Source organism: Perna viridis, chromosome 3 (genome assembly GCF_037379345.1).
Source record: "Perna viridis isolate PV_CMFRI_1.1 ecotype Kerala chromosome 3, ASM3737934v1, whole genome shotgun sequence".
Classification (NCBI taxonomy): Eukaryota; Metazoa; Mollusca; class Bivalvia; order Mytilida; family Mytilidae; genus Perna; species Perna viridis.
In genome coordinates, this window is record NC_142447.1 from 9,880,721 (window position 1) to 9,891,945 (window position 11,225).

The following is an 11,225-nucleotide window of genomic DNA, read 5'->3' on the forward strand; positions in this document are numbered from 1 at the left end:
AAGAAGAAGTATCCAGACAGCAAAGTTGGGTTAACTACATTCTACAAGTTAAAACCACGGAATATAAAGAAAGTGTCAGAAACAAATAGACGATGCTGTCTCTGTCAAATTTGCTGCAATGTAGCTCTGAAAGTTGAGGCAGCTAATAAGTTCATCATTGGAAAAGATAGAGAAATACAGAGTCTTACTAAATGATCTGCTTCAGATTATAACAGTTTGCAGCTATGAAAACCACCAGTTTCCAAAAGCTAACTGCCTGAACAGAAATTGTGACAATTGTGGACCTTCTGAAATTAAGAAATATTTCAATGAATAAATAATAAATGTGACCTTAAAATGCTATGATTTCAAGGTAATTCAATGTTTATGCCATTATTATTATGCCAAGTATTATTATACCATTATGGCTCTATGCTATTGAAATATAAATAAATTGCTTTTTCAAATACTGGAAGTTGATGATGAAGAGTTGCATCTATCGTATATGGTACAGCTAAAGAATAGCAGATTCAAATGGCCAGATAATCCTGATACATCATGGGAATCCAAACAATCTATAACTGACATTTTAAAGAATCCAAGCCTTGCTGAGGACAGCACAAATGGCAGACAGTTTTATGTGTTTCAGTGACTTGAAAACTACATTAGATCGTCAGCGACTTATTAGCCATGGAGTTCTGTACATATGTTTATTGTTGAAACAGTTTCTTTAATACATTTTCTTTATTTACTGTTCTTTAATAGCTTTTACAATGTTCCTAAATAAGAAATTATTGTATGCTTATAACTTTTATTTCATGATAAGATATATCTTCAAAAGTCTAAAAATATATGTAGTGTCCGCAACGTTTCAGGAATGTATTAACTTTGATTTCTATTTCATAATATTGACTATCTCTGTATCAAAATGGCTATAACCTTTATACTGATTGCTTTTTCATCAAATGCAAACGTTTACCAAGCTTTGTTTTCTAAATATCCAGTGGAATAAGATTATCTAGTTGAAAATGAAACATTATGTTATTCATAGCTCAAAATTTTTTATGATTCTTTATTACAAGAGACACTTTCTCCTGGTATCAGTGGTGACATTGTAAGGTACACTAAGACATTAGTACTATTTTGTATTGCTTAGTTTTCAATATAAAGCCATATGATAAATTTTAGATTAAATTCAAAACTCTAGTGTCCGCAACACTTTCAGGCTGCTTTGTAGACCCCTATAATTTCAAAATTTTGAATAAAGTGTTAAAATTAATTGTTGTTTCTTTTAATATTATACCTATAGTATCAAAATTAGTTGGAATTATCATTTTGTTATCCATAACAAGATCTAAGTATCCATTTATAATAGTATGCTGAATTTCTGAGGGGAGAAAAATAGGGTAAAAATTTCATTTTTCCCAAAAAATCAAAGATTATCATGAAACTTTTACTTGTACAACTACACATTATCATAGTTCAAACTTATGGAGACCATAAAGCCATGGTTAATGGTGTTATATTTCAAATTGTTTAACATAACAGTTCTTGTATACAATGAAAAAGAGCCTGTAGATGCCTGGAAACTTTTATCGAATACAGGAAAACAAGAAAAGGTTACAAAAAAATCTTTTCAGGTTTTATTCTAGAGACATCCTTCTTTCTGAAAAATGCCTTGTCATTAAGATTCAATCAGGTTTATTTTTCATCAAATTTGTTACAGTCCTGTGTAAAATATTGTGAAACAGCCGCTAAAGTTAACTTAACTGTCTCTCATACTCACTGTTACTGTTTCTTACTCTATTCTATATTTTACCCTAATCTATCGTCTTCGTTTAATTTCTTCAGTCTATTTATGGTCCAAAACTCACAATTGCTCAAGACTGGCATGTATTTGACTATACTAACATTTGTTTGAAGTATGCCAAAAGCTAATTATGAGATAATAATTAAATGAAAGAAGAAAATCACTTGTCACTCTTATTAAGCGATTGAACAATAATAATTAAGAGAGAGTAACTTTAAGCCATCTGCAACATTTGACATATTAATCTCAGGTCTTATTCCTTAATTGCTTACAAAAATAATATAGACAAGAATGAAATTGATTCATAAAATTTCTACAAAAATGTAAAAAATTTGTGCAACGAGTTCTGCACCTATGACACATGCTTAACACATTTAATGTTTTATGACACATTACTGCAAGAACTACATTTTGTAAATTCCTTAAATGAGTATTATTACTAAATATCTTTCCAGGCCAAAATCTTCAGTTGATTTGAAGACCATATATTAATTTTATTTTGCAGAAAATATAGACTGTAACTGAGCTGAATAATTGCAAGAAACAATTTTACTGGTTATAAAAGAGGTATTGAATTATATAAATAATGTACAAAGAATTACATTTGGACTATATTTTTGTGTATAGTTATATCAAAATAGTAGGGAAGTTCCAGGCTTGGACCGGTGACAACTGACATAAGGTATTTTAAGATAAAAAAATCCCCCAAAAATATTAAAGTGAAAATGCTTTTTGACAATCAAAGGGTAATATGTGAATGTCTGAATTGACATGGTGAAATGGAATATACATCCTTCAAGGAATCCATACCATCCTTAAATTAACAGGATTTCTCTTGGCTACAAGTTTTTTACAAGCTGAGAATAACTTAAGGCTGTGTTGAAGTATTTTTTTTTATTTATACATGTACATATTTCTGACCTTTCCTTCTAATATAAATGTTTGACATTTTCTTGTTGAATTATGAATTTCGATCTGTAAATTAATGATAAAATACTTGTGAATTACCCTTTCTCTGCTAACTTTTTTTTCTACAGAGTAGAACTAAGTATAACACAAAATATGTACAGTATTGTAGCCCATATTTCAACACACATCTTGGTCAGTGCTATACTCATTGTTTACAGTACACAGAATATTTCATGTTTTTTTAAAGCTTGAATTACTGGACTACAAGTACAAATGTATAAAAACATGGAAGCTTTGGGCTGTTCTAGAGGTAAAAGTTTACAGGTATATCTATTTTACACAGCTTTATATTGTGTCCTTACTACATACACATGACATACATTTTTTATCAAGTTTCGTGAAATTACATGTATGTGCAGTAGTTAAGAGAGGAGTCACAATGTCAAAAAACAGACTCAGTCACTGACAGATGAACAGACAGATACACAAGTCAAAAACATGATTATAGCATCATTTAATTTGTTGTGTAGAGTATAAAAACTTTCATTCCCATTATACATGTAGATCAATGGAAGAATACATGCACTTACATTACTCTTGTTTGCAAAAACAAAAACAATTAAATTTTTTTTCAAAGAACCCAGGAAAATAACACAATAACCATAAGAACTTGTGTACATATACACTGGTACAAGTGCATTTATATATGTGAGTAAAGAATATTAAATATGAACATATAATCTATTATTGATTGGTACATGTATCTATATTTGAAGCAAAGTAACAATGTAAACAAATTACTAGGATTTTCAGCCTACACAATGTATTTATACAAATTATAGCTAATCATATTTTATACTGTGAAATCTGTCTAATCCAAACCTATTTAGGACTTCAAAAATTTGTTAACTCTAGACAGGTGTTCTGTTTACCAAGGTTCAAAATATAGTTGAACTGATATACAGAGATTCTAAAAAGTGCCTGATTTAGGCAGGTTTTCAGATTATTCAAGGTTCAGTATGGGCAGGTTTCATTGTAATCTCTAGTCTCACATGTACATGTACTTGTACATGTATTATCTGTACAACACATAAATATATCATTGCTATGTAAAGCATAACTCTACAAAAAAATATTTTATGAAGCCAGCAAAAAGTAGGCAAAATAAGGATTTGAAAAGTGGAATTCCATTTTCATGCAGAAGGAAACATGTCTGGCAAAAATATAAATTAAATTTATTGAATTAAAGGTTATAGAATGGCTTCAACTCAAATACAGAAGAAAAAATATTCAGGGGCGGTGTTTCAGATTTTTTTAGGTTAAAGATCATGAAAGTAAATAGTGACATTTAGCTAAAAACCTTTGCTTTCTTCTATCAAAAGATATATGACAGAAAATGTAATTTTCAAGTCACTTTCAGTTCAAAGAAACAAGCTGTGTGGCGACCTTGTATTGACCTTATGCTGCAATGGAAGCAAAAAGGATACTTGTTTCCAGGAGATCTGAATTCAAAAATACATTTAAGGGTATGGCACTATATATACTTCAGTGAGTAAAATCATTGAAATTATTGTAAAAGTAACTTTTCCATATTTTTTTTACAGAAATGTCTATTAATAAATCCTATTAATATTAGGATTTGACATCACTAAAAGGTTAATTAACAACACAAATCAATAAATAAAGTCAAATTCAATTTCTTAGAAAAAGCATCAAATTTAATGTGCTAGTCTTGTTCGTTAGAAATAATCAATTTGCATCACTACTGATCAAAAAGGTAATTCACACCTTTGTACCAGTTAAAATCATTCATGTGTAAAAACTTTCTCAAAGAAAAAACCTTAACATGTAAATTCATTAAGGAAAATAGAAAAAAAGTGTAAAAATCAATATATGATGACAGAGCTATACCACAATTTCAGGTCAACCCACCAAAATAGCTGCAACAAACCTGCTTAAAAAATCAATACACTGTAGATGACATTCAGACAGGCATATATAATATTATGCAAGGTAAAATTAGCCAAAATTTTGATCTCCATTTACCACAGTTTCATATGAAAGAACGAAACTTGAGTAAGATTATGTTAAATAAAATCTAATTGCCTTTGTTCTCTTTGAAGGACCATTGATTATGTACGACACATATGGTTCACCAAAATTTTTGGGTGACTGGTCGATCGATATTACGATTTTTGTCAAAATTTTACCTGAGAAAATTACAAATTTCAGCAACAATGTCTTAATAAGTCAAATCAAATTATTTCTGTGAAATTTATCATTTTTATATCATCTTAATAAATAATACATTGTAGTTTTATGTCTTAAAGGGTAAAAATAAATTGGCCGAGATATGAGGGGTGAAACGACATATAAGGAAGAGCCAGCCAAAAATTTTGACAATGGATGCGGATGCTGGGAGATGATAAATTAAGACGTAAAACCACAGAAATTTCCAGAAAAAAAGTGGTCAATATTTACAAACATACTCACCAATGGCTATCGGTATCTTTTTACTCCATGAAAGCAGTTCTTTCTTGAAAGAGCGTTTCTCCTGTAGACATCGCGAGTTTCCACAATCAACCATGTTGCATGTACAGAAGGAACGCTAAATCTTATGACGTAGAACACAGACAGGTGTCCAATATTGTAAACATAACAGGTGTAAACGAACGTTTCTCGTTTTCTTTATTCTACCTGTTATTTGTGAAAAGTGTTGCCATTGCTAACCGGGTAGGGTGTATATAAACTTACAATTATATTATGCCGAACAAAATTATCATGTAAACCGTATTTTGACAAGACCCGGAAGAATATTTTACAATAATAGTACCTGTATGTCTTAAGTCCCCTTTCAGTCTCCTGATATACTGAAGACACAGAATCTCAAGGGGCCCAGGTGCCCTTTTACAACGAAAATTTTCTTCATAAGAATATTGTGGAGATAAAAGAAAATTCATTATTGATTAGCACTAAAATAGTAGTTAAAAACAATGTTCAACATACCCTTGGGGCCATAATCTTTTCTCCTGGGTTTTAATAGGAAGTCTAGATCGCAAGAGCTACGATTTCGCAGCTACAAGTTAACTTGTATGAGTACACACATAAAACATTGTTGTAGAAATATGGAAACAAATTTAATATAATGATACTTTGATGATAAAAAATCTTGGTCCCAAGAGCATGAATCTTTAAAATAAAATGTATAGGTTGCTGCTTTTGGAAATACATGTTCCACTATAATTGGTATGTATTAAAACCAACTTTTTCATTATACATATTCATTAAAAATCATTATACAATGCACTTAGGTAAAGAATAGTATTTTTATGTCAAATTTGCTATGGCCTTGTCTATTTCAATTTTCTAGTAAACATTCATGAATGCTACAAGAAATCTAAATACTCATACATGATTAAACCTATGATTAAAAATATTATTACAGATTAGAAAAATCAGGCACTAACATCCCATCATTGTACAATACCTTCTTGGAATGTTAAGACATTGTATGAGTCAAAGAAACTATCATGGTAAATGTCATTTGAGGAACTTTTTTCACAGATCGTTGATGCCTAACATCCTCTGACAGAGGTAAACCAATTGACAACAGAAAACTTAAAATTGCCATTTTGAAAGATTGGGAAAAGAATCTCAATACCACTCAGAAGGGACACTATATGTACATATACTACTTTTAAATCCAATTTTGGATTTTTAGGTGTGTATATATAAATGTGTAATATTTTTCCACAGTTGTCAGAATAAAAGGGGGAGGGTTGTGATCACACCAAAGTACTTTAACCCTGCCACATTTTTTTGCCCCTGTGCCAAATCAGAAATTTCTGGCCTCTGTATGTATTGTTTCATATTCACTTTCAGTTTACTTTATGTTGCTTGAGTATAGCAGAGCAACTATTTCACTGTACCTGTGTATAATGTTGTTTTTAGACCCTGTGGTGTGAAGGTTTCCCCATTGTTCACTGAAGACCCATGGTGGCCTTGAGGTGTAATTTTTCAACATGAAGGGGTTGTTAAATTGTTTCTTTGACACATACATCATTTCCATTCTCATTATAGTCCAATAAAAGTTTATTTTTTGGGCTATTTAACTGTGTTATGGGCTCGTCACCCTTATTGGAAACACTTACATGTAGGCCAGTTGAACAAAAGTCAAAGTGTTTAATATTTTCAGCTGCTACATCATGAAGAATTCTTACAAGTACCCAGATGGAAGTGAATATAATGGAGAATGGAGTGATGAAGGGCAGAGAGATGGATATGGGGTGATGAAATTTTCTGATGGTTCCCAGTATTATGGTGCATTTGTCAAGGGTTTATGTGATGGAAATGGTATCATGGTTTTTGTGGATCATTCCAGGTTTGTGAAAAATGCAACATTGGTGTTACAGACCAAAGAATGCATTGTGGGATTTTCTATAAATTTCATTTAAAGGAATGTAAGAATTGCTTTCTTTTTTTTTTGCTCAAAAGACGATGTGAGCTATTGCCATCACTATGTGTCTGTTGTTGTCAATCCTTGTTGTCGTCTGTTAACTTTTTCACACATCATCATCTCTTAACTATTGGACGGATTGTAACCAAACTTTGCTTGAATGTTCCATAGGGGATCTGGTGAAAAACATGTTGGCTGTTACTAAAAATGGACCATAGGGGTCAAACTGCAGAAATTTGCAAATAACTCAAAAAAATTTGGGGATAAAAATTGTTCAGCATAATGAGATGGACCTATACTGAAATTTTTAGAAACATCAGTTGACAGATGTTTGAGTTGTGGGTCCTGAAATTTCTTTTTTCCCTGAAAATTACATTTCCAACTTTGAAAGTCTTCTTCTCTGAAACTACTGGATGGATTGTAACCAAACTTGACATAAATGTTTCTTTTGATATTCTTAACAATCTGAATGTGGGGTTTTTGATCCAGCAAAAAAACTTGGCCGCTGTTACAAAAAATAAATCATTTTTGGAATTAACTCGACAATCATCTTGTTTTGTTAAAATCTGACAAGGATAAAATTGATCAACAAGGTTAGACAGACCTTTATCGAAATTTCATTAAGATCTGTTAACCGATGTTGGAGTTATTGCCCTTGATGACCTTTAAAACGATTATGAGAGTTTTAAACAGGGTGAAATACTAAGTTGCTCTCTATTGAATAAATGATTCATTTGACAACAGTACAGTGTAGGGTAAAGAATCTTGAGTAATTGCTTTAGAAGGCTAAAAAGTCTATTTTTGATCGGGTGAGCAATTCAGGCTCTCTAGAGCCTCTTGTCATAAATTTAGTAAGGCTGTAACAACCATTAATTTAACAGGTTAAAATGTTTAAAATAGCTTCATTGATTTAATGTTCCACTTATTTGCTACCCATTAGGTATGAAGGAGAGTTCAGGAATGGAAAGTTTAATGGCTTTGGAGTATTTGTCAGGAGTGATGGTATGAAGTATGAAGGCCAGTTTCAAGATGGAAAAATTCATGGATTAGGTAAGGTGGCAATTAGAACCTTTTGTCTTAACTGTGGGTTAGTTGATAAGCAAATGTGTGACATGAACTTGCTTGAGGTATGGCTTAGGCTAGAACAAAAGAATTTTTATACAAATACTTTATTGGCACAAACTCAATTACAGTGCATTTATTGTTATGGCCTTTTACAACAATAAATGTACATTACAGAAATTTAAGATATAACATTATAATTGGTTAATATTTCTGTCATATTCAATGTTATTGGAGACTGATTTCTCTAATTTTAAAGCAATTCAGTATATATGTGAAGGACATTCTCAAAATAGTTAATGATTTACTATTTAAAAGAATATTGATTTTGGATCTAGTATTGTAATCTGTAAAGCCAGGAAACAAAGTATTTAGTTTATCGATTAATTTCTGTCTTTCTTGTGCATAATGAGGACAATGAAGTTAGAAATGTTCTTCATTTTCAACATAACTTAAATTGCATATCTTAAACAATCGTTCTGAAACAGGTACATTACTATGTCGTCCCTTTTCTATCATAAGATAATAGGAGCGTGTCCGCATTTTTGAAATAGCCGCATGTTGTGAAACATTTACAACAATATCTACATATGTTGGTCTTTGTCCCATCTTATATGTGGTTCTGAAAAAGTCTAATTTTGAAGATTGAAATATTTTAGAGTTTTGTATTTGCAAAATTTGAACTATTATTCTTTGTTTTACACTTTTAATTTCTTTTTTGAAAGTCATATTCTTATTGGAAATATATGAATATACAAGTCTATTTAATAATTTTGTAGTGTTTTTTACCCAAGGATTGTGATTTTTAGTTGCATAGAAAATTTGATAAAGCAATTTACCTTCAGAAGAATAGATGTGATCTAAATAATTTATAACTGAAGTATGAATGAGAGTTTTAAGAGGGAGCTGGGCAAGTTCTGCCCAGCAGGCTGGCATCATTAGATGCCTTGCAATTAACTCCCCAAATTTCTTTAATGAATTTCAAATGTAGATTTTCAAATGGGTCACTGTCTTTTGAGTGAAAAAATATTCCCCAAACTTCACTACAATATAAAAGAATTGGTGATATTAAGCAATCAAAAAGTTTTTCCAATAATTTACATGGGTTGTTTAAAGTTACAGTTTTCTTCACTTTGAAAAAGGCTTTTCAAGCTTTTTCCATTAAAGTGGTTATAGCTAAATTGAATTTTCCATTATATCTTAGTGCTATTCCTAAGTAACAATATTGTTTTTCTGTTTCAATAATATTATTTTTATATCAAAACTTATTTAAGAATGTCAGTCCATTTGAATTGAAGACTAAAACTTTGGATTTATTGGCCTTCACTTGAAGTTTCCAGTTTGAGCAATAAAGAAATAGTTCATCAAGACAATTTTGTAACCCTTCTTCATTTTCTGATAACAATGCAATTTCATCTGCATACAGGAGGATATTAATAGATACATCACCAATGACAACTGGATTTGTGGAAATGTTATTAGTTATTATTTTTTAACTCATCTGTAAAGAAATTGAAAAAAATAGGACTCAAGACATCACTCTATTTTACACCATGTTCTGATTTAAATGGTAGACTGACTCCATTGAAAAACTTAATTTTACATGTTGTATCAGAATACATAGAATGTATTATTCTGTATATGCTGTTTGGACATTTTTGTTTTAGTAGCTTATAAAACAGACCATCTCGCCAAATGGTACTACAGGCTTTTTTTAGATCAATGAAAGCAGCAAAAACTTTTTTATGTTTTTGTATGTAATTGTCAATTACTGATTGTAAAGTGAATAATATATGGTTGGATGTTCTACTTTTTTTTTTTTAAATCCGATATGATTTGAAGTTATCAAATTATTGATATTAAAGAATAAAAGGGGTCGGCCATTTATAAACTTATTAAATAATTTACCAAGATTGGAGCAGATAGAAATTGCTCAATAATTTCTTGGGTTAAAGGTGTCTCCCTTTTTATGTAGGAGTGCCAGAAAGGATTCATTCCAAATTTTGGGGAACTTCACAGTCTTAAAAATCAAATTGAACAATTTATGCAGTGTTGGATTAAAACTGGAATTGCTCTTTTAACCATATCATTAGATATAAGATCTGTAGATGCACTCTAACCATCTTTGAGTGAGCGAATTGCTTTAAGGATTTCATCATTAGTTATTTCCTCATTGTGATTCAAATCATTGATAATTTTTTCTTTCATAAATAAACAAATCTTTAAGGATATTTTCTTTGAAATTGTTCATTTCCCTGTCTGATTTATTCAGGTTTTTGTAAAATGGAATAAAGTCATCCTGTGGCAGATTCTCTTCAGACTGATTTTTTTTACAAAAATCTTTGTCTAGCTTATTTATGAGGTCCCAAAATTCTTTGGGATTTTTCTCAGTGCAATCATTAATCTTTTTGTAAATTTGACTTTCTAGTTTTTCTCCTCAATTTTACATAGTCTTCTATATCTGGATCTAAATGAGTAGAATTTTTTTCTATATTCTACATTTTGAGGGAATTTGTTAACAAGTTTTTCTTAATTTTTGACTATCTGTTGAAGATATTTGAAATTGAATTAGAGGTAAATTGAAAATCTTGACAGTACAAACTTTTTATGGGAAAATCTTTCATTTATTGTCATAAACAGACCTAGAACTATATTATACATACGTACTTGTTATGTATTCCTTTTTAAAATAAATTATGACAGTTTTGACTTTCCTTTGAACTTGATTTATTTTGTATTATTTTCATTTATTTGAATTTTGTTTTAAAATTGTTTTTTTGGTAATTATGACATTTTCAATTGTGTTTTAACTGTTGTGGGTTGGGGAGCATTACATTTGCGAACTTTTTGGTCCTACGTTTGTGAACCATTGTAAACTTAACATTTGTGAACCAAATGATATAAAATAAATTTTTTTTTATAGACTTCTAGTCCATAGGCTGGGAGGGTCCACTGCGTACCTCCCACTCATCAACTTTATGGTGATTTATTTTAGATACCTTTATACTT

At 30.5% G+C, this 11,225-nt stretch overlaps 2 protein-coding genes across 3 annotated transcripts in view; one reads left to right on the forward strand and one right to left on the reverse strand.

The window, feature by feature from the left end:
- The window catches only part of LOC148620950 (ligand-dependent nuclear receptor corepressor-like protein), a 45,781-nt gene extending 40,480 nt beyond the window's left edge, over positions 1-5,301 (reverse strand). The window contains exon 1 of the mRNA XM_088574877.1: positions 5,192-5,301. Coding sequence (XP_088431003.1) covers positions 5,192-5,285 — 94 coding nt within the window. The 5' untranslated portion in view covers positions 5,286-5,301. The remainder of the gene's footprint in view (positions 1-5,191) is intronic.
- On the forward strand, positions 5,055-10,025 carry LOC148620952 (uncharacterized). Of its 2 annotated transcripts, none has more exons than XM_088574879.1 (3): positions 5,055-5,167; positions 6,894-7,079; positions 8,095-10,025. In XM_088574879.1, exons 2-3 carry the CDS (start codon positions 6,904-6,906, stop codon positions 8,378-8,380), a joined length of 462 nt encoding a protein of 153 aa, XP_088431005.1. In that variant the 5' UTR covers positions 5,055-5,167; positions 6,894-6,903; the 3' UTR covers positions 8,381-10,025. The 2 variants fall into 2 exon arrangements, with proteins under 2 accessions (XP_088431005.1, XP_088431004.1); XM_088574878.1 differs by lacking the exon at positions 5,055-5,167 and adding an exon at positions 5,292-5,431.
- The last annotated feature ends 1,200 nt before the right edge of the window (positions 10,026-11,225 follow it).

Coding starts and splice junctions, on each gene's coding strand:
- LOC148620952 (XM_088574879.1), top strand. CDS start 6,904: ATGAAGAATTCTTACAAGTACCCAGATGGAAGTGAATATAATGGAGAA. Junction 7,080..8,094: donor GTTTTTGTGGATCATTCCAG/GTTTGTGAAAAA, acceptor GCTACCCATTAG/GTATGAAGGAGAGTTCAGGA.